This window comes from Atractosteus spatula, chromosome 14, assembly GCF_055471065.1.
Source record: "Atractosteus spatula isolate fAtrSpa1 chromosome 14, fAtrSpa1.hap1, whole genome shotgun sequence".
Taxonomy (NCBI): Eukaryota; Metazoa; Chordata; class Actinopteri; order Semionotiformes; family Lepisosteidae; genus Atractosteus; species Atractosteus spatula.
In genome coordinates this window covers 18722646-18750643 of record NC_142719.1, presented here as the reverse complement: position 1 = coordinate 18750643, position 27998 = coordinate 18722646, and the positions used below count along the sequence as shown (strand labels likewise).

Here is a 27998-nt window from a genome sequence, read left to right as displayed (position 1 = left end):
CCTTGGTGACGTGCAGGCTCGCTCTCTACCAGTTGATACCCTGGGTGACGCGGACGGCTGCTGTCCTCAGTGTTGGTCGTCTGGCGCGGCGGTTTTCGTAGATACGGTGAGAATGCAAAATGATTTTTTTTTTTAGAATTTTACACATCTCATGCTTTCCTGGTGTGTTTGAATCCCTTTGCGAACGTGTCCAGTGCTTATGTAGAACCCGCGAGTATATCGTACACTTTCACCTCTTTGTTTACCTGTGATTGGGGAGTGCTGGGAGGGGGTGACTTTATTTAACCTTTGATTGGTACCTAAACCTTAGTGCATATCTATCAATCCTTATAAAATAGTAGAAAAACAACCGAGCGTTAATCTGTCCGGTTGCTTTCCCTCATATAGCATCCAGTAGATTTGATGTGGTCTAAAATGGCATGGTTTTGCTGCAGCTACACTTTTGTATTCTAAGATCACGGCCTTTTTCTGCAGCAAAAAACCCGACGATGTGGAGCCGAGATTAGAAGGGTCGGTAAATGAAACACCCGTCGAGTCCGCAGCTCTGCAGACGGCAAGCCTTGTGCGGTGCGGTTTAGTTCCTGCAGCCGGCGTCTTTCCTCCCCCGGCCGGTGTAGCTGTAGCAGCTTGCTGCTGCCCGGGGCTCGGCTGCGCTCCGGCTCTGAACAAAATGGCGGCTTCGGCATTTGTGCCACACGAGGAGCTGGAGAGAGACACGGGGGGGCGTGCGTTAATGGCGATGGCCGCAACCTGGCCGGATTGGTGCCTGTCTCGGACCTGATTGCCCCCCTTTTCAAACTGGGGTGTCTTCGCGAACGCGTGTGCCGTCCTCATCGCCCGGAAAGACCACCCTGCTCTTTGTGTGCTTTGTATTTTCGGGGGGGAAAAGATGGCGGCGAGGTGACATGGGTGCTCTGCTGTTTGTGCCCGAGGGGGGCGCGTCTCTTTTCACAATTATTAAATCGTGTAGCTCGCTTTAACCCCAGACTAATCCCCACAAATACGCTTTATATACATTTGTAAATTAACCATCTGGCAAAACAAAATAGATTCATGTGCAGCTGCTGAGGGCGACAGTTGGAAGTGATTGAGTAACCGTGCGTGGGTTTCCAAAATTCTCCATTTGATACCTCGATTCATAAGCTCATTGGTCGACGCCACAGTGCGGTGACAACCTCGATCACGATTTTAAAGCATTCGTGGACCGAGACTGAATTGTTAACCTTTCGGTTGAATGCAACCGATATGATTACTTGTGAAACATAGTTAACTTAAAGTATACATTCAAAACGGTTTGATCTCTGTTTTTTTTGAAGTGCAAAACTCCGTTTTAAGTCCAGAGTTCTAACGTTACGGATTTTAACATTTTAAGCACTTGGAATCTGCTAATGCCTGCTCTCAGCTGTTTCTCCCATCATGTGTTTTTGGGCTTCAGATGTCTGGTAAGTGTAGAGGGGAGGTTTGCGAGGCTCTTGTATAAGCATCTGCCTCTTGTTGGCTGTGCTGAAACTGCCTGCCACACAACATGATTACTTTGCTACTTGAAGAAAGTTGAGGCAGTCGCTGGTGAGATACCCTTACAAATACACAATTCTGTTTTCACTTTTGTGTACATTTAGGCTGCTGCTTTTAAGCCTGTTCAAATTGCATGGTTTTTGTTCCATTTGGGCCACGATTGTCCAGTCTTGATGTATTTTGAAGGTTTTTACCCCAACCCCACTATTCAACAAGCTAAATATTGTGGTTACTGCTTTGACTGGACCACATTTAAGTGCTTCTTCCAATTGCAGTTGGAAACCAACAGACATTCAATGCCCACCCCCCCCCCAGTACCAGGGTTGAAATCCTTACCTTGGGTTAGATCGCAAAATTGTTTCTCAGAGCATCCTGTTATATCTTGGAGCAAGTAGGAGGGGCTGATAAATTACACTGAAGACTCCAAAAAATCAGCAGATTCTTTCCTAGGCACTTTTTTCCTCATGACAGCGGATTTTGAAGCCTCTAGCGGGACGCGGATGTGCGGTTATGTAATTCTGCTGTGATTTGGATGTTTTATGTTTTGAGTAGATTAAAACTGGATTATACAAGAGTCACGATTAACAGAGACGAATTGTAAATCATTTGATTTCCAATGTCCAGTTTCGCTAGGCAGATGTGTTCTCCTAGAGACTGGATACTCTCATGTTCACTGAGGGGAGGATGTCAGCGGAGAAGTTAATTCTGTGGGGGGTTTTTTAACCTGTGTGCATGGGTGAGCATCATTGTAATGAAGATGTACTGGTAGAACTGTTTATGGAGTTGGCTGAGCTGGACACTGGGAACTATTGAATCTTAGGAGTGCCCAAGGGCATTTGTTATAGGCTGGGGACAGGCGTGGCCACTTTCACATGTTCGCGGTTTGTGCCAACCATGAAAAAGCACTGCGCTTTACTGATGTTAAGTTGTCAATGCTGCTGAGTCTTAAAAAGGCTTTCGTATAATATTGACTTTGCATGTTTTGTGGCCTCAGTCCCAAAAATTATGCGTTATGGGTTTGGATTTGTAATCTGGTGCGATCCAACACGTTTTCCATTGTGCAAATCATAAGGGCTGCAGCGAGCAAGTGGCAGAAGGAGAGCTGGGGTTGTTGGGTGGCTCTTTGAAGCTTGAAGTGAGCTTCAGTCTTGGCCACTGTCTTGCTTGTGTTTTCCCAGTCATTATTTCCAGAGCCCCAACTTCAGGTCACACCGTGGATCGCTTCTGAGAATTTTAATCTGGCCGGGAAAAATTGGCTGGGGCTGTCGTGGGTTTTAGGAATTCTTCCTGGTCTGAACCCGGGTCAGCGATTGGTCTGCGGAACCGGGCAAGCATTTGGGCACTGCTAAGATGACAAGAGAACTTCCTTGGTTGCCTTGTACGTCTGTGGGTTGAAAGGCTGACCGTTTAATTGCAGGCAATGGGCAGAGGTTGCGGTCAGAAAAGGGGTGGTAAGACTAAGAGAGTCGAGGCGGTGCCGATGCCAGTTTGGGACGAGCGCCTGGCGTATGAGGAGCTCCTATACTGGGACAATCTGATACAGCATGGCAGGCGCCTTCACCCACAAGACTACGATAGGTAACTTGCAAGGAAATCGTAGCAATTCAGCCAGGCAAAAAATCAATTCTCTTTCCCCGCAGCGCCTCTCCAATAATCGGCAAGTTTATCGTGGAGCGTTTGATCCTTTTTGGCCCCCTGCTTGCAAGAAATGCCTCGCTTTGATGCGGGGATTTTGAAAATCTCGGCCCTGTCAGCTCGGTCTCTTTCAAACTCCTGCTCGTGGCAACTTGCAAAGCCGTCTTAATAGGGATGGTACTCCGCAACTCCCACTGCGGCGTGAGAGGTGTGAGAACATGCCCAATTTGGACCATTTCTTGAACGGATTTAACTGATGGTTCTTGCACACCCAGTACACCCAGGTTTTGGGTTTCCTCAAGCCCAGGGTAGCGTGTCTTCTCCAGTTTCCAGCTGTCCGCTGTTCACAGCATTCGCCTGCCCTGCTTGAGCAACAGAGAAATGGATTTTTGTCTGGCTTTGTGGAGGGTGCCGTTTTCAAATGGTTTAAGCCTGTGCGCTTTTTGAGCTGGGTCTTGAAGCAAGCCCCCCCCCACCACCACCACCACCTCTTCCCTCCTAGGCTGACTGTTGTCTCTGCATGGGGAAAGTGTCCTGTTTCCAGTACAGCCTTGTCTTACGCAGAGGTTCAGAGGGAGATAGAGTTCTGTGTGTATGTACTCCACGAGTGTTGGGTTTTTGCTGCAACAATGCAGTTTCAGAAACGGAGATGATACTTTACAGCTGTTACTGCTGGTAATATAGGGATAGTCCTCTCTGTCCAGTTGGAAACGTGCATTTGTAGTGGCGTTAAAAAGCAGGTGGTGGAATTGAGCACGGGCTGTTATTCCGGCAAGTGCTTTTTACCGTTGTCACAGACAACAGAGTGCTGTGTAAAGCAATTGAGCTGGAAGTGTGTGATCTGATTTGTGTACTATATCAGTCGAGCATTTTGCGTATTTAACCAGTCTCAACTGTTTTGCGGCACTCCTGTGTCTCCCCGCTCCTCAGCTCACTAATTTACATTTTTAAAAGGTTTCATTTCATCTTTGGCTCTTGAGCTGCTCCAGGCTTGCCCCACAGTTGTCCGTCACACCTGGGGCTTAATATTGTAACGCATACGGCCACCATTGCAGGTTGTCCGAGCCGGCTTACCAGCACGGTAACGTCACCACCCTTCCCTGTGAAAAGCAGGGACCGCAGCCGTCGGGCTGATGGGAGATCTCCCTCTAGCTCAGTTGGCTGGGTCCCTGTTGAGTGACGCCGGAGGCCGGGGTTCGAGTCCCAGGCAGTGGGGGACCAACCTGAGGTGGAAGCGGCGAGGGCGCCCACGTGAACCCCGTAGCGTTACATTGGTGTCAGAGCGGGGTGGGATAGCCCTTCACCGAGGACGGCGAGTTACGCGGGGGAGAGTGTAACGCATACGGCATCCATTGCTTGTGAGAGCCGGCTTACCAGCGCGGTGACGTCACCGCCCTTCCCTGTGAATAGCAGGGACTGCAGCTGACGGGAGATTTCACTTTGGTTCAAGTGGCTGGGTCCCTGTTGAGTGACGCCGGAGGCCCGGGTTCGAGTCCCCCGACAGTGGGGGGCCGACCTGATGCGGCAGCGGCGAGGGCACCCACGTGAACCCCGTAGCGTTACAATATACTCGGCAGTGGTGTGGCGGAGGCTCAGAAAACCTGAAATGGCTGGAGACGCCAAGTTTGAAGCACCCTGATGCTGTTAGCGTTTCCTTCCTTTGCGCTTGTAAAGTGCTGCTGTTAGTTGTCGAGCGCTGGGATGGCTGACGTCGGTACAGCCTCGTGCCCTGTTAAGCCCTGCCCTCTCTATCGCCGTAGATACGAAGAGCTGCGTTACTGGTACGACTGCCTGTGCTACGAGGAGGACTTGAGGTTGTATCACCAGTACGTAGCCGCCACACAGGACTCAGAAGAAGGACCCTCGGAGCCCGTCATGGTAGGTGTTTACAGCTTGCTGTAGCTCCTGCACTGGTGCGTGTGCAATTTCAGGTCTCCGTGCAGGGAGAGCTTGTAAAACCTTTAACAGCAGCTGCAATGCAAAGATTAATCCATGGGCTTATTGTTTGTCATAATCCAGGCTTTGCAAGATAACGTTTCAGGGAGATTTTGTAAAGAAAATATTTCAGGAACCTTTTTCTTGAAAGAGAATGGGTTATGCATGTAGGTGTAGATGAGCTAACCTGTAAAAGTTTAGAGATTCCCTCAGAATCGAATATGACCCATTATCTGTGTAATCCTGTAGTCCTTGATGCTGCAAGTACTGATCTTCATGGTTTCTTTTGAGTGCCCTGAGGGTGCCTATGTTCACCTGCTAATATGCAGGTAGTGAAAGGATTCATGAATAAAACAAAGTCAAATAATTTACTGCTTTCATTTTACAATTATCTTTTTATATAATTAACTGTTTACATTATGCCAGCATAGATGGGAGGTTGCATATAGAAATAGTCAGCAGAAAACACAACGAACCACCAGCAATCCAGACAAAAGATTACTTCATCCTCTTTCGTAGAAAAAAATCAGGTCTCGGTGGGGCCACAAACCCAGTCCAGGCTTGCCAGTGTTCACTAAACCTCTCTGTGTGTAAACTAAGAAATTTGTTTTATAAATCTCCTTCACAACATTTGTTCATTGTTCCAGTGTTGGGGGGTTCTTTAGTAAACCATTTTCTTCTGATAGTTTTCTTACTGGCAACTAAAAGAATTCCTGATGTATATCTGTGGTTTACTTCCAGTTAAGTAGATATTGTAAGTGTTATAGCCAAAGGAAACGACTTTTCTTCCAGCTCTCTGAGTGTGATTTGAGGGTGTGTTTGTGCTGACTGACAGGGTAATGGTGCCGCAGAGCAGGGTGACTAACTTTACGACAGCCTCCCCCTTTCCGCCAGCGGCCCATGCGCATCTTCGTGAACGACGACCGCCACGTCATGGCGAAGCACTCGGCCGTCTACCCCACGCAAGAGGAGCTGGAGGGCGTGCAGAACATGGTGTCCCATACGGAGCGCGCCCTCAAGGCGGTGTCCGACTGGCTGGACGAGCAGGAGAAGGTTGTCGTCGTCGTCAAGCAGGAGCCGGACGCTCCCGCGGAGGGGGCGGCGGAGGAAGAGAAGGAGAGGTGAGGCGGCCCAGGGGCATGACTTTTGGTTTCCTCTTTTTTTTCCGGCCCCCCCCTTGCTGTGACCCTCACCTCAGCAGGAATGGTTGAACGCGTCTGGTCTTGCCTCTTAGCCAGCTCCTCTCCTCCTCCTGCCCTTAGGCAGCTATTCTTCCAAATTGGTGACCTGGTGAATCTGGAATTAAATCTGTCTTGATTTTATTGTGTTTGGCATTTCTGGCTGCCATGCAACAGACATGGTTCTAATTGCATGATGTCAGAGTGATTTGCCGTTTGGGAAGCTTGTTGAAAAGCCAATATCTTGGTTCTTATCCAGATCCTCACTGATGCATTAGCATTTGTGCGCAATACAATGTGCATGTCCAGTACGGTCTTGTGACTGCGTTGTCATTGGTTTTCAGTGAACAGAAGCCTACAGAACAGGCGACAAGGACATTACGAGGTGTGATGAGGGTGGGGCTTGTGGCGAAGGGCCTCTTGCTGAAGGGAGATTTGGATCTGGAGCTGGTCTTGCTCTGTAAGGACAAACCCACCATCACTCTGCTCAAGAAGGTGGCTGAGAACCTGGCAGTGCAGTTTGCAGTAAGTTGTTTTTTGATTCAGAGGAACATTTTGAGTCCATATTTTTTAATGTGCTTTTGTCAAAGCCCGTCCATTGGTTGTCCTTAATTTCTAAATGCATGTACCCAGACCCAGGGTGTTTCCTGTTCGAGGCAGTCGGGGAGTCAAGTCTGCTGGAACCTCTAAATCTCACTTTCAAACTGTGCATTACACTAAAGTGAGTGCTTATCCTTCAGATGCCATGTTAAACCAATTCCTTAGTCCTGACAGCTTGGCTGTTAAACGTCAGTTTAAAAAATAGATTTGCCATCTCTCAGGTTTGATTTCAGCTTTAGTAAATGTGATATAATAGTACTAGCGCTAGCAGTTAAATGTTTTTCATCTTTTTAAAAATCGGTGGCGATGACTCTGAGTTCTTTGGCGAACTTTTGACCCCACGGAATTTTGGTCTCTCCGGACCGTTCCGATCAAGTTTTGTCCGATTCTGTAAAATAAAAGTAATTTTGGGGTTTTTTTTTCCCCTTTGCTTTGCAGAGCATCACAGAAGAAAAGTACGAGATCATCCAGAGCATCCGCGAAGCCGCCATCGTGATCAAGAGCACGAAGGAGCCCGTGCTGACCCTTACCATCCACCTGACGTCCCCTGTGGTGCGGGAGGAGGCGGAGAAGCAGGCCGCCGGAGGTAGGCTAGTCCGGAGCAGCCCCGCTTTCACTGCAGACTCCCTGTCCATTGTTTATTGGGCCTTCAATAGAGCTGAGTCCTCTAGCAGTAATGTACTGAGCCTTTGCTATTTTTAGCCTTTAGTCCTTTTAAATGTAGCATTTTTGATGGCCCAATACACAGTAAAGCAGTAACTAAACTTTTAAACCTGTAACGATTTTCTTTCTCTTTAATAAAAGTAAAATATTTATTGAAGGCTTTCTGAGTTTAAAAAAAATCTCAAAAACAAAACAAAAAAAATAATTGCATGTGTTTTTATGCTGAAATTGTATTAACAGTTTGTATTGCAGCAAAAATGAGTAGCAAGTGTGTACCGTTCTGGTTGCTAGCCACTAGAAGGCTATGGACTTGAAATTGTGTTGTAGGAGGGAGGCATGGGTTATAGATAATGTTGGGCAGTTTGGCTCTGCGTGGTTGAATGCATATTCACCCAGTCACAGTCAAAAAAAATCGAGCAGTGTACTTGATGGAGTCAGGGAAGGCTGGAGAAGATCATCCTCTAGAAGCAGTTTTTTCCCCAAAATTAGGTTACCGCAGGAGAAAGTTCATAATGTGGAAGTTAAGGTGAAGGTAAAGAGGAAAGAAGAAGCATACATTGTAGGAAAAGCAAGATCACAGTTTTCCTAGGTCACGTTTGGAAATAGCTGTGCCAACAACAGGATGACTGGCCTTATCTAAACCCCATGCCAAGAGCAAAACCTTTGTTGGTTGTGAAGCGATCAATTTTGCTGCAGTGCAGACTCGTTTTTATACTTGTGCACCTGATTCTTGCTGCCTGTGGTTCAAATCTGATTCATGTCTATAAAGCCTTCTAGTTTGTCAATTTTAGGGACGCTGGACCTTTGACCAACTGGACGCGCTCTGTCTCGGAAGGGGCTATGCAGTATACCCAAAGGGGCAAAGGGGTGGGGTCGACTCCCTGATTATATATACACACGCACAAGTGAATTGCTCAGCCAAGAGCAGGATCATTTAAAGATTTAATAAGCAGGGAGATGAAGTCCCTGACTTGTCCCCTGTATGGGACGTGATAATACATTTGATCCCATCACCAGTCTTGGCTGTAAGTGAAGCAGTGAACCAAGCTGCTAAGCTTGAGTTTATTTTCTGGTGCTCTGGCAGTTGTTTTTTTATTTTTGCCAGACTTCATTATATTTTTGGGGGGACCCCCTCCCCTCGCCCCTTCTGCCAGGGTTGGGAAAGCTGCCTCTTCCCCCTCGCCGTCTGACAGAACCCCCTTGGTCAAACTGTACCTTGTCTTCTTATTCCACCCGCCAATAGAAACGCTATCAGTCAACGATCCCCCGGATGTTCTGGACAGGCAGAAATGCCTTACTGCCTTGGCGTCTCTCCGCCACGCCAAGTGGTTCCAGGTTTGCATCTTGTTCTTATTTGTCTTAAAGTAGTGGAATTTTTTTCTTGTGCATTTGAAGTGTTACCACTGTTAGTTTTTTTTTCTTTTCTCTTTAATCGATGCAGTTAATGTATAGTGCCGGATTTGGCACTTGTCTTAGGGAGAAATACTTCAACTCTTAATGTTTTCAACATCAATTTCCCTACGGGATTAATAAAGTCTTATCTCTATAAAGAGTACACCGTTTCTTTTAGGTTTAGCTTTTAACTAGGCATAATGGTTTTCTACTTCCTGCTTTTTAAGAGTATGTTTTAATACACTTGTCTTGTGAATATTAATTCTAATGGACATTTCCCATTTTATTTTGTTTATCCTTGTCAAAATAGCAGACATTGTATTAACCTAACTTGCATTTACTGTTTGTGGGTGCAATATTTCTTTAGGGTGTAAGCCATGATCAAACGGATTTTCAAGTGATGGGTTTCAAGTAGTTAAACCAGGTTTTGTTGAGGTTTCCATCTGCAGATATCTCTGAGTTTAATTGCATGTTTCACCTTGTTCAGTAAGTCCATAGATGCCATTTACCACTAATCTTTACTGCATAACATATAATTAGGAAGGGAATTATAGAACAACTGCTAATCAGGTGCTGATGAAGTGTTATTTTCCTTATAGGTCCATTAGTAAATCTGTTGTAGTACTGAGTGTTCCATCTGTTTGGTAATTTTATTTTGGTTTACAGATGTTTCAGCTCCATGCTCATTGTTCTTCATCCTTTATGGCGGAGGTTCCCTCTGCTCCTCCCATTCTGCTTCTCAGACTCCCCCCCCCACACACAGCTGCTGTTATTTCATCCAGTCAAGCTGTTGCTAGATCGTTCTTGAAGGAATCATTATCATTCCTTAGATGAGACCCTTGTCTAGGTCTCCATTTTATGTTTTAAGTAATTTAATAAGACGAGACCAGTAAAAACACATTGCTGGCATGTTCAAGTTAAGTTTTCAAATTAACTCACATGCGTTGACTCGTCCAGGAGTGCAACAGCTCAGCTGGAACACAAACAGAAGATGTGGATGGGGGGGGTACTGAGAACCAGAATTTTAAACCCCTTACTCTGTAACACTCAGTCCAAAAGGAATATTGCACCTTCCATTGCCTTTTCTGTCACTGTAGAGTAGAGGTATACTTGTTCAAATAATGTAGAGGCCTTTTGGGATTTTGCTAGTTACAAAGTTGCTCAGGATCATTTCTTGCCTTAATGTTGTAGCAAAATTACCGGTGAGGGCCAAGTTCAGCCTCCATTGCCCGTTAGTTGGATGACAGCTTGGGCCAAAAGGAACACCCCCACCAAAGTCCTCATGTGCCTTGCCATCCAGTTCAATTTCAGTGCGATTTTTGGGTGCAGCCAGCTCCTTAAATATTCAGCTGGCAAAAAAATAGTGTCTAGTCCTGGTCCTGGAGGGCCAACATAAGAGCAAGCTTTCTAGGTCTCTTTAAAGCAACAACACCTGAAGACCTGGGAGAAACTTAAATTAATCCACTTCAAATGGTAACAATCGAGCTTTGATAAGAGCTGGAATGAAAATCTGCAGAGCCTTTGGTCTGAATCAAATGGCAGGGTGTGTCACAATCATGCACTGCAGTAGACTGGAAAGGATGGCGTTAACCCAAAACTGACTGAGGTTGGGTGGGCATCCTCGGCTTCTGCATTTTATTACAAATCTTTGTTTCAGCAAAGTCTGTTTCGAACTAATACGGTAAAATAATTGAAGATCTTGTTGCACTAAAGTTCTGTAATACAATGGCAAGAGCCAATAATGGGGACGCGCACTTGTACCGATCTTTAACTTTTGTTAAGCAGAGTTTCTTATTCCTAGCACGGTCTTAGATGGTTTTGTATTTGAAGTCATGGTGTGCCACCTGCGCTTTAGACTTCTCTGAATCTGTGTTAACGGCCTGAACGTTTGACTGGTATACCTCTGAATGTTAATCGCAAGGTGTAAGGATGGTGATTCTGCACGCTTGCTGAAGCCTGCTCTCCCTCCCCCACTTCTTCTAGGCCAGGGCCAATGGGCTGAAGTCCTGCGTCATTGTGATCCGAATACTGAGGGACCTGTGTTCGCGGGTCCCCACATGGGCGCCGCTTAGAGGATGGGTGAGTAGCGGCACAGAGGTCAATCTATACTTGGACTTACGTTATAGAGCACACATAACAATGAAAATGTACTGCCAACATTTCCTGAAGCTTGTGGCAAGATTATTAAATGCCCTTCAATAAACAATATGATCAACTCGGAAGAGTGTGCTGATATTCTACATCTGGTAGTTATCTTCTGTTCAGATAATTCTATTGACCTACTGACCAGTCATGATTTAAGTCATCAACCCTCGTCCTGGAGGACCCAATCCTTGTAAATTTATTGATGATCCCAAAACCCTTATTTTAGATTGGGAAGACTTGTGAGTTATGCATTAACCAAGTAGTTTGTTTAGTTAATGAAACTCTAGTCCTAAAGGGCAGAAGTATATTTAAATTTGTACCAAGCGTTTGCCACTTTATTCTGAAAATCACCAGCTTAATTGATTTTGTACTTTTTTTTCCCCAACTCGTGAGACCCTGATTCATTTGCCACCTGCAGAAGTGTTGCAGCTTTGCTTGAAGACCTGGCAAACTTAATAGATTTTTCACCATGATCTCTCCCTGCTTTACAATGTCAGCCACTGGAGCTGCTGTGCGAAAAAGCGATAGGAACTGGAAACAGGCCCATGGGAGCCGGAGAGGCGCTTCGCAGAGTCCTCGAGTGCCTTGCCTCTGGGATCCTAATGCCAGGTAAAATTAACACCTGGGTGTTACAAGGCACTTCCTGAAATAATCCTCTGTCGCAAGATTTCTTCAGTCTTCGATTGTGATCAGAAGATGAAGAGCGGGGTTAATAGTGAAAATGTATGTTGCAGTGTCCCGAAGAGCTTTTATGAAATTCTTAATATCGGAGTTGTTCGGGTTCACTGTAAATCATATTAGTTCCTCTCTCTTTGGTCCTTTTGTTAGGTGAACCTCATGATTGCTGGTGTTTAGTGACAGTTTTTAAATTCACATTGCCATGCATAAAAGCCAGTAACAAAACAATAATGGCCTTTTTTGATAGTTTTTTTTAAGGCTATGCATTTCATTTAGTGATCAGTGATCAAAGGTAAAGAAGGAAGTTATGTAAATGACTTTAAACCTTCCAGATGGTCCTGGGATCTCTGACCCCTGCGAGAAGGAGACCACCGATGCCATCAGCCACCTGGACCGTCAACAGCGGGAGGACATCACGCAGAGCGCTCAGGTGAGCCTTACCGCTCACCTGTCTGAGCAGAGAACAGACGGAGGGGAGAGCCCGCGGTGCTCTGAAAATCAGATGGGCTTCCGTTTCAGCATTTCCGACCTCACTGTACTGGCTTCCTGCCTTGCTGTGAATGCCCTGATTAAAGAATTCAATTCAGCTTGAAGTCCTGCCATAGCGGAATTGGCAGCTTGTGAAATAACAGAAACACAGCTGTGACAGCTGGGCACAGAACATGACTGGCAGCCTGTCTTTGTCCTTTGTGTAGGATCTGATGCAGAAGGTTGATATTGTTGCTCACATAACGGTTCTGTGTATTAACTGGATAGTTCCTCTGTTCTTTTGGTAGACAGGGTAATGGCAGAAAATGTGGGTTTTGAATCTCTTTGCAGAACCATTGTTATTCATATACTGATATATCAAGTTCAGATGCATAGATAACCTCAATCAATTGCAAATTCCAGCAAGTAGAAACACTATGCTTTATTTGGTATTGAAGTTACTTCCAAATGTAATTTATTTCTCCAGTGATCTAGTTTTCATGATATGAACATGCAGTGAAGTCTAGTATATGCGAGAATTGTACAGCAGCATCAAAAGTAATTTAGAAATGTATAAGGTCTATATGATTGAGTTTTTCTGTTTTTTACAGCACGCCTTAAGACTGGCTGCTTTTGGTCAGCTACACAAAGTGCTAGGAATGGATCCCTTACCTTCCAAGATGCCAAGGAAACCAAAAACCGACGCGCCGATTGATTATACGGGTAAACTTGTACTTTAAATAGAAGTGTTATAGATTTTGGAATACAAGAATAGTTCTTAGAAGAATGTGTATACACACAAGACTTTGGTTCCACCCCCCAAACTAATATATATTATACACATCTTATTCATGTTTTTATCAAAGATGACTTTTCTAAAATTCCTTTGCAAACCAATTTAGAAACAGTCTGGATAGTTTCTGGATAATTTCTACATATTACATGTTAACAACTATTTCTGCATTAAAGGGGAATTCCAGGCCCGGAAGGTTGCTGGTGTTAAGCAGTGACTTGATGTCTCGCGTTAATCTCTTACAGTTCAGATTCCTCCGAGTACCACCTATGCTCCTCCAGCAAAGCGGCCAATCGAGGAAGAGGAAGGAGGAGATGACAAAAACCCAAATAAGAAGAAGAAGAAGCTGCAGAAGAAATGTGAGCTTTCTTTTTTTTTCCGATCCAGATGATGGGGCCTGTGTGCACGCTGTGACTTGGTGGAGACCTTGTGCTAGTAAACAGGAGGCCAGGTTGGACTGTGCTGTGATCAAAGCTGTGCTCCTTTGAATATATTGAATAATATTAATAATCTGTTGAACAGAATTGAAGTAGTTCAGACTGTTTCTTAGCCATTTTGTAGTGCGGAAAAGCACCTTCTCCCTATTAGTCCGAGGATGGCAATAGCTTTATTTTGCTTAGCTGTAATTTTAGAAATACAAGGTCTAAAATTGTAGACATTTCTATGGGTAAGGTAAATGTGTATATCTTTTATAAGACTATTAATTAAGTGTAGTTGCAAAATATTTTGTCTTACAATATAACCTGAGGAACACAGCATTATGAGTCAAGTATGAAAAGCAGCGGCGGAGCACAGGAAGCTGAAAGAGTGCAGAAAGTGTTTTTTTCGTACCTTGGAATATCTTTTTAATCTCTTTTTAGCAGTAGCTGTTCCATTTGATCAAGAGTACAGGTTCATTAGTGTAGCTGTGGAAAATTGAGTTGCTCTCTTTTCCATTGGTTAGCGCCAGATGAGAAGGCCGAGCCTCCCCAAGCTATGAACGCGCTCATGAGGTTGAACCAGCTGAAACCAGGACTGCAGTACAAGCTCATCTCTCAGACCGGCCCGGTACACGTACCCGTCTTCACGATGGCTGTGGAGGTTGATGGGAAGACATTTGAAGCTTCTGGCCCTTCGAAAAGGACAGCCAAGCTTCATGTAGCAGTAAAGGTACATGTCCTCTACAGTGAAGTAGGACCTTACTGAAGGGCAGGACAGTGCTTTTCTTTTTTTTTTTGGCTTCAGTATTCAGGTGTAAAACCTGGGGGGGTTTGCACAGTCCCATTGGAAATGCAGTAGGGCAAGAAATCTCAGTCTTGGTGTGGAGGCAACTGCTGGCTTTCTTTCCACTTGAGCTTAATTACCTAATCGAAGCTTTACTTGAACTTAAATTTGAAATATATGACTCTTTTTGTGCTTAGGGATTTTGTTTTACTAAGGAAGTTCAATGGTTAAAAGACAAACTCCAATATGTTTAAGAGCTGAAAACGGTTTGAATAAATCAGAATAAGTATTACATTGTGAAACTAAGAATTCGGCAGGAGCAAAGTTCAGCAGGTGTGTGGTTTTCCAGAAATGGGTTTGGTGTCCCTTGCAGTAGGGAATCATCTTTTAATTGTTTCTGAACACAGTAAGTGGCCCTTCCCCTCAGGATTAAAGGAAATAGAATTTTAGCGGTAGATGACTATTTCATTGTTTGTCCAAAGGTAAAAGAAATGCCCTTTACTTAGATGTGTTCAGAAAGCTGCTGGAAGCTTTCCTTAGTGTGTGCCTCCTCTCCTACTTGAACCCACGTATAGGTTTGGTGATATAATCAGTACTCAAAGCGCAGGAAAAGAGGAAGAGCCCCTGCCTTCTACTTATGTGTTCTCAATTTAAACCCTTTATCATCTCAGTGTAAACATTTTGCAGATTCACTGGGTTTGCAGGACATTACAGTTGGGTCTTTCATGAAAAGTAAAATTTGACTTTTAATTGAAGTATTGCCCGTCTACCCTATCCCATCGGGGCACAATCCTTTTCCAACAGGAAGATGATTCCTTACCGCATTGCTGGTGGCTAAGTGTTTATCCGGATTACATTTCTTACCCTGGATGTTAACGGAATTTTATTTTCCCTTCCGTCCACTGCAGGTCCTGCAGGATATGGGCTTGCCTACAGGAGTGGAGGTAAAGACAACCGCCGATTCCACAAAAGGGGAAGAAGTGCCCAATGATGTGGAGATGAAGCCTCCTGCTGCTCCTGCTGTAGCTACAGATTCCAGCACCCCTGCGGCGCCGAATTCTGAGACTGCGGACAGCACAGAGGTGTGTGATCGTTGGAAAAAGTGTTTTCGATTTCATGTTAGAATTGAGCAAAACTGCATGGATACATTTTAATTTATCTGGAAGCACTTGTTTCTTTATGTAAAAGAATCCTATACTTTTTTAAAATATTATTATACGTAGTGAATCTGAATGTTTTTACTATGTCATCGTAATTTTAAGCTTTCCCATTAAGTGTGATGGAAACCCTTGCATTGTTTTTAAGAATGTAAAACTGGTTGTAAAAGATTAGGCTCATCTAGCTCATTTCTTCAGTAATTAGTCCTCAGGAATCTAGGCTGTCACTGCATAGCTTGTATCAGACATTCATGAGCCTTGCTGTAAAGAAGTGCTTTCTTCTTTACTCATAATTGTTAGTTTGTTCTTACTGTAGTTCATCATTGTGACCTGTAGTTCATTTTTAATTCTGAAGATGTGATTTGAATTGGCTTCATGAATGCCTTTGAAGATTTTGAACTGGATTCCCTCACGGTCTTCTCTGTTCAAGAGCAACATGGCTCAGTTCCTCCACACTTCAGTGTTGGACACTTCTTTCAGTGTACCTTTGTGTCCTGTTGCTCTTCTCTGGACCAATTCCAGAGCTCTAGTTTTTGGACCAGATTTATATAAACTATTGTAAATGATGTCTAAGAGAACTTTGCTAGTTATACTGGCCACATGAAACCATTAATTTTTCCTTTAACCTGTTTCCTATTCATTGACCAATTTGTAATCCAAGTCCATGCATTACGTTGAATGCCTTCCTCCTGCAATTTTTAAAATACCTTTACCAAAAGCCTGATGAATATCTAAATGTGACAAGTTGTGTACTTTTTTCCTGTGTAACTGGGAGGGTCATCTCTTCTGTTATCTAGACAGTTCAGAGCTCTGACACTGTCTTTAGTCTTGGCTACGCAATGTGTTGAGAGCAATGCACTCTTAACCAAACGTATTCAGCATTGAATAAAACCAGCCATGTCAACTGCCATGAACTGTTCAGTGTAAAGAAAAAAGGGTCAACAAAGCTATCTAAACTACTGTGTTAAAAAAATTAATACATGTGATTAATACTTTGAATGTGATGACATTTAAAAATGCTTCTTAATCGGCCTTCGCTTCTGTTTAATGATGGCTACAAAAGCTGGATGATTTAAAGTTCTCGATGTAGAGCAGCACCTGTGCTGATGATCCTCTTTGCCTCTTTTTGGCAGTGCTGACACCAGTGTCTGCAAGGTCCTCTTGTGTGCTGTTTCATTGCCTTGAGGAAGTTTTTCCTTGTAGTTGGCGTAGTATTTTTTTTTGCCACCAAATTAAATGGATTGATGGGTGGGCTTCCATTTCCTTTTGCGTATATGAAATATAAAGCTGCTTTTTTTCCTGTCCCCTAGAATTCTAGGCAGCAGGGTCCGATATTGACGAAGCACGGCAAGAACCCGGTTATGGAGCTGAACGAGAAACGCCGCGGGCTGAAGTACGAGCTGATTTCCGAGACGGGCGGGAGCCACGACAAGCGCTTCGTTATGGAAGTAAGTCGCCTCGCAGTGTCCTGTAGCCTTGGAAATAAATGAGTCCAGAATAAGATTGCTTATTCTCTCCACCTGCCAATCCTGTTTCTCTTCCTTCAGCTGCTGTTTATATGGGGTCATGTTTTAAAAGGAGGCCTTGTTTCACAGTATTAACTTTCATTTTAAATGTGTGCTGTCCCACACTTTATGCTGCCAGCTCATAAAAGATCATAAGTTTTGACAAGTGTTTTTAACGAGGTGAACATGGCAAGAAAGTTTTCCTTTAATGTACTAAATCATGGCAGCTGAAGTGCTGAAATGTTTTAGAGAAATGCATGGTGTTTGCAGTTTCCCATCCGTGTATCCTCTTGGTTTTGATATCTCGTTAGAAGTGTCCTGCCTAGGGAGAAAAAGAAATCGCTGAGCCTGCCTCTTCCTTAGCTAGTGTGCTCTGTTTGATGTGATCGTTATGCTCGTCTGTCAGGTTGAGATCGATGGCCTGAAGTTCCAGGGCACAGGGTCCAATAAGAAGGTAGCAAAGGCTTATGCTGCGTTAGCTGCACTTGAGCGCCTTTTCCCCGAGGGTTCAACAACAGAGTCTGCTAAAAAGAAGAAGCCGCCTCCAATGGTGAGTAGCAGTTATGTTGTGAGCGGGTTTGACCCATTTGAGTCTTTAGCCAGACAGCTTTACTGTTCTAGTTAGCAATATTTAATTACTTATCCTTGTTTGGTGTCATGAGCTCATATGGAGTGTTTGGATCCTGAAATGTTTTGGAATGTCTGTGCAGACTGTGTATACAAAGATGATGATGTGGGTCATTTTGACATCCAAAATAAACATGCATCTTTGCTTTTTTTTTTGTTTAATTTGCTTGGGTTTGGGCTAATTAGTTATGTACTTTTATAAGTATCTGACAGTGTAAAAAGAGCTTTCTTGAACTGTCTCCTACTCAGTGCTGCGTCAGCACATGTATAATAGAGACACTCAATAATGGGCTTCAGAAGATCAGTGAAGTGTTATCCCAGGTTGTGGATGGCAATAGTGAAATAGAGGAGGTTTCAGAGACAAGACACTGGTGATCCTGACTGTGTATTTTCTTCGGGAGAGGGGTCAAAGGAGGAATCAGCCATGACTTTGCCTTCAACCAATGAAAAATTTGGAATAACAACCATCCTCAAGAAAAGGGTTATGGAAACCTAAAGATGGGAATACAGAATGGTCGGCGTCGACATATCAAAATGGTGCCAAGGGCTACGGATTTGCAGCCACTTTAATCCATGACAAGATCAGCATTTGAACTCTTTATACTCAGGCGAGGGTGAAGATTATACTGGACATGACCAACTTGGAGGGGTGGTGTGCGATTTGAAAAGGACTAGAAGTCACTTGATCAGACCAACTAATATCTATACATAGGTTCTTTAGCTGATATTAGCTGGAGTTTACAAATCAAAGGTAGAATCAGCTGCTAGTTTATTGAATGCCGAGAATGGAAAGGCAGTTTTTCTGGCAGTCATGTCACTGGAATCATTTTATGACTTTATGATTTTATGGGGTGATTTGTTCTGATAACTGATACCAGACCTGCTTGATGTGAAAGAGACAAGCTGGCTGCAGTCAGAGATGTATGGGCACAATAGGTGGAGATCCTGCCTTTTATATACCATCATGGCTTTCGGTGTTACATTGGACGCTGTGCCTTTAGGCTAAGTATGGTATCAAAATTTGCATTGGCATGTGATGCAAAATCTAGCTATGCATGGAATATACAAGTCTATACTGGGAAAATTATCTGGATAAGCACCAGAGAAGAATCAGGGGATGCAGGTGGTGCTGGATATGAGTGAAGGGCTACAGGATTTGAAATAATGTTCTTGTTCTTTATGAATTTCCAGGTGAGCCTAAGTAAAAGTCAGTGCGTTTTTTTATTATTTGACTATTTTGAGTACATTTAAACTGTGTGGGTCAACATAGTGGAGGTAACTGTTTTTTAACTTTACGAGGGGTGTGGTATAAGAAAAGTCTACGGTCTGAGCCTGCAACACTAGTGGACGGACTGGGATTCTCCTACAGCAGCGCAGCGCAGGGGGGATAGGGTTCGAAGCGGTCGATCAGGGTGCTGTCTGATCTGTCATTCTAAAGGACAGCGTACTGTGACTTGGCTGTGTGCGCTCTTGTGGCAGTGCTACTGCGAGCGCACTGCTGCTCTAGTGCTGATGCTATGATTACGCACAGCCCACTGTCAGAAGATAACTGTGACAGGTTGGCATGTCTATCCATTCTCACTCTCCCTGTGTGGTACGGCAGTCTTGGGCAGAAACTCAATCTGCCACAGCTACAGTTCCGAATAGTGCGCCTTTATTTTGAATCAACTCAAAACCTGGCTTCCAGTTTATATAAACATGGAACTGCATGTTTTGTAAGATAGTGGGTACCATTGTTTTATGCAGTGCTCTGAGGATTTGCAAGAGCAAAGCGGTCAGAGTAAGAGTAGTTGGAATCATTATGTTTTCCAGTTCTGAGAGAAGAGAAGGTTTTCTATTACAGTTCTGGAATCCCCCTTCCACATACATACACACAGCAGACTAATAATGTTAGAAATCTGTAGACCATGGGTGAATGAATGAAGTTGGTTTGAACACATTCCCCTACAGCACAGTCCAGTCTTTGGCATGATGGGAGGTGCACCAGCGGACCCTGCAGTCAACCCCAGGGGGCGTGGCCGAGGTGGGCGTGGTCGGGGGCGGGGCAGGGGGTTCAACAATGCAGGAGGCTACAATCAAGGTACACTCTACCGCCTTTCATTCATTTTTACCAGTCAGTTTCTATACAAATAATGCTCTTTGGTTCTCTTGATGCTTTTTACCCATGTATTGGTGAGAAATGGGCAGCTTGGTTTTGGAGTATTTCACATTGAGCTGGGAATATGACCTAAAGAAACATTTGTTTGCACTGAGGATCGGTAAAACCGGCAGTGTAGACTTTCTAAATGGATGGAATCCTTGCTATAAAGGCTTTATTACCCACAAATGATATGTTGGGGGGGGGAGCTGACTACAACAAGGGCTCAATTTTCTTTGCCGTCCCATTGTAATCATTGCACTGCACTCCATGTTTTTACATTGGCCTGTGGGAACCTCTCCACTTGTCGATTGGCTTGCAGGAATGGAAGTGCTGTATTCTCAAGAATCTGCTAAGTAATGTTCCTCAATGTGCACTGGAGTTAAAGGAGATTCCTCCCAAATCACACTTCCACCTCACCCCCCAAAACAAACATTGGTATGAAAGACATAACAGTCCACATAACATTCATCACAAATTCTCCACATATGGTCTTCCGCAAGGTCCGTCAGGAGAAATTGGCTTTCGTTGATGCATGATGCTTCTTTGTATGCTCTCCTACTGCTTAAGAGGTCCTCTGTCAGTTGTCAGTTTACTCTCTCCACTGTCACCATGTTACCACTGAACACTGAACAGCCTCCAAACATGCAGATCATTTTCAACCGGATTTGATCATTCTCTGGCCTTCCTGCGCCTGGCCTGACTCTCCCTGCTAGTTGTTGAAAATAAAACATTTCATTCTCTAGCACGTTTGTCATCCAAACAGACTGCCTTGAATGGTGCTAACAGCAACTAGGTGATAGGGTCTTGTGTTTTTGGACTGGGAAACCCTAATCTGCTGTTTTATTCTTCCAACAGGAGGCTATGGAACCTATGGGTATGGATCAAATGCAAACTCTGGATACAGTAAGTACCCATTTTTTTAATGTGATTCTTTTAGCAATGCTCAGATTTATTCTCAAAAGGTTGTTGCCTATATTGTGCCCTTTGTTTAGGCACTCTTTATACATCTGCCAGTCCTCAGAGGTTAGTGCTGTGAATTGACTTGCAGGTATTTAATTCTGTGATTTCTAAGGCTCTTGGTGGCAATGCACACTTAGCACATACAGTGCCTTGCAAAAGTATTCAGACCTTTGACCAATTCTCTTGTTTTACTGAATTACAAATCCTACATTGAAATTTAGTTCTCTGTGATATTTTTTTCTAAGCACTGAAACTCCCAATTATTTTAATGTGACATTGTTTTATGTTAGAAAATATTCTTAAGTAAAATAAAAAACTGAAATATGCTGTTTGCATAAGTATTCAATCCCCACATTTTAATATTTTGTAGAGCCACCTTTTGCAGCAATAACAGCTTTAAGTCTTTCAGGGTAAGTATGTACCAGCTTTGCACACTGTTCAGGAGTGATTTTGGCCAATTCCTCCAGGCAGATTTGCACCAGGTTGTTCAGGTTAGTCGGATGATGCTTGTACTCTGCAATTTTCAAATAGTGCCACAGATTCTCAATTGGATTGAGATCAGGGCTTTGACTGGGCCATGCAGGACATTCACCTTTTTGTTCTTGAGCCACTCCAATGTTGCTTTGGCCTTGTGTTGGGGATCATTGTCCTGCTGAAAGATGAACTTTCTCCCAAGCTTCAGTTTTTTAGCAGACAGAAAGAGGTTCTCTTGCAGTATTTCCCTGTATTTTGCCCCATTTGTTCTTCCTAATATTCTAACAAGATGGCCAGTCCCTGTTGATGAAGATGCTACCACCACCATACTTGACTGTAGGTATGGTGTTTTTTGAGGTGTGGGCAGTGTTAGATTTGCGCCACATATCGCTTTGAATTTTGGCTAAAAAGCTCTGTCTTGGTCTCATCTGACCACACAATCTTTTCCTACATCGCAACTGGGTCTCTATCATGCTTTTTGGCAAACTCCAGATGTGCTTTCACATGGTTCTTTTTGACTAATGGCTTTAGTGCCACCCTCCCATACAGGCCGGTGTTATGAAGAGCTCTTCATATGGTTGACTGGTGCACCTTTACTCCGCTCTCAGCTACTGAACTCTGTAGCTCCTTCAAAGTGATAGTTAGCCTCTCTGTGGCTTCTCTCACAAGTTAATAATAATAATAAACTTTATTTTATATAGCGCCTCTAAAGGTGGCTTCTCAAAGCGCTTTACAGGATGACAACAACAACAACAATAAATAAGAAGAATACACAAGATAAAACACAATTACAATATAAAGAGGAGACCGTGGATGGTGGTACTAAGAAAAGCAGAGGGGTGAAGAATGAAACCAGTTAAGTAAAGGCTTATCTGAAGAAGAGGGTTTTGTGTCTGGATTTGAACGAGTTTAGAGAAGGTGACTCTCTGATATCCTTGGGGAGAGAGTTCCAGAGCTTGGGGGCATAACAGGAGAAGGCCCTGTCACCCATGGAGTGTAGACGGGCTTGGGGGACAGTAAGGAGAGCAGAATTAGAAGAGCAAAGGTTGCGAGGTGGGGAGTAGGGCGATAATAGTTCAGACAGGTACTGAGGTGCCAAGCCATGCAGAGCCTTATAGGTGAGCATGAGGATTTTAAAGTCTACACGGAATTTGACAGGAAGCCAGTGCAAGGACTCCAGGATAGGAGTAATGTGAACACTTGCACTAGACCTGGTCAGGATTCTGGCTGCTGAATTTTGGACGTACTGCAGTTTGTTCAGAGTAGATTTAGATACTCTAGCAAGTAGAGCATTACAGTAGTCAATTCGAGAGAACACAAATGTGTTGATCAGCTTTTCAGCCACAGTTCTGAGGGATGACATTTTCTAGGCAGTGTCTGGGTTGTTTGATGTAGCTTCCACTTCCTGATAATTGAACCAATAGTTCAATGTTCAACACTTGTTGCTTTGCTGACTGCCCCATCTTTCTTACACCTGAAGAAGGCTCCACAGCCGAAAGGTTGTTTTCTTTCTTCTCTTTTCAGCATGGAATAAAGCTATTGCTTGTTCCATTGAACCAACAGTGCCCACTGGGACACCCAAACATTTGGATATTGTTTTGTACCCTTTTCCTAATTTATGCATTGGTTTTACTTTATCGCTAACTGTGGAATGCTCTTTAGTCTTCATTTTCACAGCTCTCCTTCAGATTCACAGCCTGAATAATGATCCCTTAACTGTGGGGTTTTTATCCACAAAATGTGGCAGTTATTTTAATGATTCACAGGTAGAGGCCAATTGTAAGGCAATTTTGTCCTCGTTAGGGCAAGTGTTTTTCACCTGTGTAAACTCCGTTTCCACAACACAGATTGATTACTCATGCAAACAGCATATTTCAGTTTTTTTTATTTTTCTTAAGAATATTTTCTAACATAAAACAATGTCACATTAAAATAATTCATTTTAAATTTCAGTGCTAATAAGTAGAAATAAACATCTCAAAGGACTAAAATGAGAGAATTGGTCAAAGGTCTGAATACTTTGTGAGGCACTGTAGATTGTGCTATGTGGCCCTGGTGTCACGGAGTCCTGGATTTGAACCCAGGTCACGTCACTAGCTGACTGACTAGGAGTGGACAGGGGCTGCTGGGATAGGATTGGATAAACTAAGAATTTAAGCTTTTAAGCAAATGTTCCATTGCAACAATTAGGTATCCAAGTAGGCTTAGTTTCTTTTTTTAATCATTGGAAGGTGAATAGTAAAATTCTATTTTGTAAGTCTCCAAGTTTCAATATCTGGAGAATTTGCACTTAAAAGTGTAAATATGGCCATGCATTGAATTTTTACAGTTTTGAAGGAACTTCCCATCTTGTGTCCCAGGTCTGTAATAAATATTAACCTTGGCCTGGCTCCATGTGTGAGATGCTCATGAGTGTGACACGCAAATACTTCCAGTTTGGGTTGGGTTTTTTTGTAAACAACTGCTTTTATTGTAGTCAAAGGCATTTGTTAGGTTTCCGGTAAAGTTTTGAGAGGTTTGAAAAGTGTAATTCTTTTAATACATAAAACCACAATTAAAATTGTGCCAATTTTTTACTGTTTTCAATTGGTGCAAACGTTGCATGAATTCTGGTTTTTAAGCATGTAGTTTATTATAGTGCATGGTTAACTGACATAAATGTCTTTTTTAGTAATTATTCACTTTCATCGTGTTGTTTACTGGTTCTGCTGAAAAGATTAGAAATTATTTGAACCTTCAAAGCCTCATTATTTTTTGACTTGGGGATTTTAGTCTCCATCTTGAGAGACTCTGGAAGAAAAATCTGATCTGAGTGGTGAGTGTTAATTTGAGAATCATTGTAAGAGGTCCAATTTAGCATTCTAAAGGGCAGTCCCCTAGTCTGTCTTCCCTTTTAAAATTGACATTTTGTGACACTTTTACATTTCTCTGCTTTAAGCCACAGGACGCAATCCGTCACTTTTTTGATTCTCAATGGGAATTTCCTGAAAACCCCCTCCCCCCCAGCAGCTTGTTCTGAGGAAACGCCATCTTGAGGGTGACAGGAGCAGAGAAATCTAAAAATAAAATACTAAGATTGAGATGATAATGGCGAATGTGCCACTCTGAAAGAAAATCTAATTTTTTTTTCTCTGCTCTGTCTCACTCTGTAGGTGATTTTGTCTCAGACTGCTATGGCTACCACGATTTTGCATCATAGACGATCTAAACGTTTCACATTGTAAAGAAATCCAAGCATTTAAAATCCCTCCATCCAATATCAACTTCCAAAAGCCCCAAGGTTTAGAAGCCAATAGCCGAGCATCCAAGAGAACTCCCAACACCTCGACTTTTGCTGCTGCATCGTTTGTCAGGAACTGGACTTTCAAGAAAAAAAGATTAAAGACAGATCTTACCTGGATTAACAGCTTTAATCAAAAATGGATTCTGGTTGTAATGTAGAGGTGCTTTGATGGGGTGGGGGGGGTTGGGGAGGGGGGGAATGGAGAAAGGATTTGGATATAAAGGTGAATGCCCAGGTTCCTGGATCCTATATTTTGTACTACATAGCCAGGTCATGCATTGTTTCCATTTTTTATGACCAGTATTAACAGCAAGGTCCTTCAGCAGTTTTTAAAAAGTTGCAGATAGCTCACTACCTGGTCATTATGCATCCACTATGTGCAAGTTGTTTTTTAAAGGATCTTTCATTTTACCGATAGGCTGATTTTATTTTATTTTTACCTGTGTATGTTGGGCCAGTAGATCAAGGCTAGCCAATCAATAATGCTAGTTCAGGCTAAACTAGATGTAAGACATCCAATGGTTTTAATTCCAGAGTGGCTTTTTACGTTGAATAATGAGGCCATACACGATGATGTAGTAATAAGCTTGACTTTTCCATCGTAACAGTTTTAAAAGACAGTGACACTGCTGAATCTTGCACGATACTGTGATTTCCTTTTAAAACCAGTTGTTACTGTATGTAAGTAGTCATGTTGCTTTTTTTACACAATAAATGTTTTGTCCTTCTACAAAGAGGGCAGTAAAAAGGAGTGTTTTGTTTGTGTGTCCTATTGGTAAATGATCAGACATCTGTACAAAATCTTATCCTGCCTGAATACTAGGCAGTGCTGTCAAGACACTTGGAAGTGAAAGGTTGTTCACTTATCTCTTTATGTATTCATCTCCACACACATGCACACACCTGTTAAGAGCAGTCCACAGCTGAACATCATGAGATAGAGACATGTCATCCTCAGTCACACTGAATCAGATGCGTTTAATGTGTGTATCCTGGCGGGTGTCTGGCCCTGGCTGAGCCAGTGCTCTGTCCCCCTGCGAGCTATCAGCTGTTTTTCTCTGCTCCAGATAATTACTACAACAACAACGGTGGAGGCAGCGGCGCCGGTGGTCCGGGAGCAGGGGGAGCGGGGATGGGCTCCGGCACCAACGCCGGGGCAGGAGGGGGTGGAGGAGGCGGCGGCGGCAACTACGGTTCTTACTACCAGAACGACGGCAGCTTTCCCAGCCAGCCGCAGAACCCCAAACCCCCCGGCAAAAAGCCGCCCCACCACCCGGGTGGCACCGGCGGCGGCGGCCCAGGCAAGCAGCCTTTCGGCGGGGGAGGAGGAGGGCCCGGCGCTGGAGGCTACCAGCCTCCCCCGCAGGGCCAGGTCTCCTATAACCAGTACAACCAGGGCTACAACCAGGGAGGCCCAGGCAAGAAGAGCTACAGCCATAACCAGAGTGGCGGGGGGGGCGCGGGGTATTCCAACTACAGCACCGCCTACCCCAGTCAGGTGACGGGGGGCGGCGGCAGCCAGGATTACAGCTACGAAGGTGAGTGCCGCCCGCTTCCAGGACTGGGCCGTGTGGAACGCTGAGAATTAACCGTGGTCTGGTTAGATTATTCTCCCAAAAGCTTAACTTTGTGACAGATGTGCGGTTAAAAACATTGTGGAACTGTCCATTTTCGCAGATCTTGCAGCTCTTGGAAGCTGATTTCATAGACTGCTCATTTCTCCTGACTTGGTTTCTTGTCTTTTTTGTCACCTGCTTCTTGTGTCCCACCGGATAAAGAAGTAATTCCGTTGAGGGGGCCCGAAAGGTGTCTATATCGCATCCAGTTGACAACCAGCTGAATTGACTCCATTTTATTGAGAAAGAAGGAAAATCATAAATTGCAGTCTCCAAGTACAGGGCTGCAGATTCCTGGTTTACATCATTGTGATAATTGTAGAAATAGAGCAATCCCAATTTAAATAGTGAAGTTATTTCTAGTTTGTTTTAGTCTTTTTAAGACATGGCACATTCTAGCAGTGCTTTGAAACAGTGCTGAGTGCAGATGTTTTACTTTCAAACACTATCCTAAAGATACTGGCCCTTCTGATAATACTTTTTTCCCCTCCAAACAGATGTTTCTGTGCACAGCTGTTTATCTAACCTTGTTTTTTCCTGATGATGTTGGTGTTAATACTTTTTTTTTTGCTTCTTAGGTTATGGTAGTAACAACTCCTACGGGTCTGGAAGTGGCACATACGCCCCGAGTTCACAGGGGGGCTATGGGGGTGGAACAGGAGCTCCGGGTGCTAGCAACTACCAGGGTAAGAATATGAACTTGGGAGGCCTTTATATCTGAGCACTTGCCGATTCAAACCGCCAAGATGGAAGCAGGCACTGGCTACTTGCACGGATACAGCTGTGTTACGGCGGGAAAAATGAAGAGGGTTGGGCTGCAGTTGAATTAAGAGTTATTTTACATGCATTTTGTTTGGCTGGGGAAACTTGCGATCCGTATAACATGACTTTAGTAGGCTCTCCTGAGCAACGGTCTCGCCCACCCAGCGTCTGATGACTGCACGATTTCCCACAGCTTCCCAAAAACAAACTTGCAAGTCCATGGAAGTGGAGTCCCATTTTAGAGTTTTAAAGGGCTTAAGTTCTGAAAAAGTAATAGGCTTTTGACATATATGTAGAAGAAATGGGCAAGGTCAGACAATCATCTTCCCAGAGCCCAGTAAACGTCATCCACTAACCCTGGTATTCTCTCCCCCTTAAGGTTACAACAGCCAGTCAAACTACAGCACACAAGGAGGCGGTGGCCAGAGTTATGGGAGCAACCAGACTTCCTACCAGAACCAAGGAGGCTACGGGCGAGGGGATCACACCATGAGCTATCAGTACAGATAGACTGAACCCCGTTCCCTTTCCGTGTACCCCGCCTTTTCCAAAGGAGCAACATCTCGCGCATTTGTTTTTTTTTAATGCTTCATTGTCCCTGCATCGGGTTTTTTTTACACAACGGCTTAGCGGAAAACTGGACTCCTGGCATCATCCTCTTGAAATTCAAGTTGGCTTTTTATTTTTGGTTCAGAGTATTTGAAGCTGTGTGAAGTTGTATGTAGCCACATTTTATATTATTGGATCTTAGGAATTTTTTTTGTTCTTTTAAATAAAGACCAAAACAAAATAACCCTGCCAGTTTCGTACCACATCTCAGAAGTACTTGAGTCCATGTTCTGTGATGGGGATCCTGGTTTTGTTTTTTACTTTGACATAACTTTAACGGCCATCTGACACAGACATGATGTTGCAGTCAGTCAGATCATTTCACTGATGCTTTTGGAGTCCACATCATCTGCTGAACAGACTTGATTGTGACAACAGGAGACCTGCACAGGTTCTGAAGAACTAACTGCATTGGACTGTACAAAATCTACACCTTCTCAAACAGTTTGTAAAAAGAAAAACACTGATTTTTTTGTTCCTTGTACTTAAGCTTTTTTATGTGTAAAATTTGTTTTAGTTTTAACCATAGTTTTTTTTTTCTTTTTGTATCTTTAATTTCAGACATTTCAACCAGTCTTTACTGGTGAATGTAGATGACTGGAATAAAATAATAAACCTCAATGATAGTCTTGTTAGGTTTCAAAGAAACAAAGTTGACAC

General features: G+C 43.7%; 1 protein-coding gene across 3 annotated transcripts; it reads left to right on the top strand.

Annotated features, from left to right (window-relative positions):
• Positions 1–3: 3 nt before the first annotated feature.
• On the top strand, positions 4–27959 carry ilf3b (interleukin enhancer binding factor 3b). Of its 3 annotated transcripts, none has more exons than XM_088931996.1 (20): positions 4–106; positions 4911–5028; positions 5962–6206; positions 6608–6788; positions 7302–7449; positions 8770–8861; positions 10902–10997; positions 11561–11672; positions 12074–12171; positions 12821–12932; positions 13248–13361; positions 13946–14151; positions 15114–15287; positions 16673–16810; positions 17274–17417; positions 19445–19574; positions 20490–20537; positions 25419–25889; positions 26546–26653; positions 27109–27959. In XM_088931996.1, the coding sequence occupies exons 2-20, from the start codon at positions 5026–5028 to the stop codon at positions 27237–27239; spliced, it is 2751 nt and encodes a 916-aa protein (XP_088788122.1). In that variant the 5' UTR covers positions 4–106; positions 4911–5025; the 3' UTR covers positions 27240–27959. The 3 variants fall into 3 exon arrangements, with proteins under 3 accessions (XP_088788122.1, XP_088788123.1, XP_088788125.1); XM_088931997.1 differs by having other exon boundaries at positions 24–106; positions 5980–6206; XM_088931999.1 differs by lacking the exon at positions 4–106 and adding an exon at positions 2901–3093 and having other exon boundaries at positions 5980–6206; positions 27109–27957.
• The last annotated feature ends 39 nt before the right edge of the window (positions 27960–27998 follow it).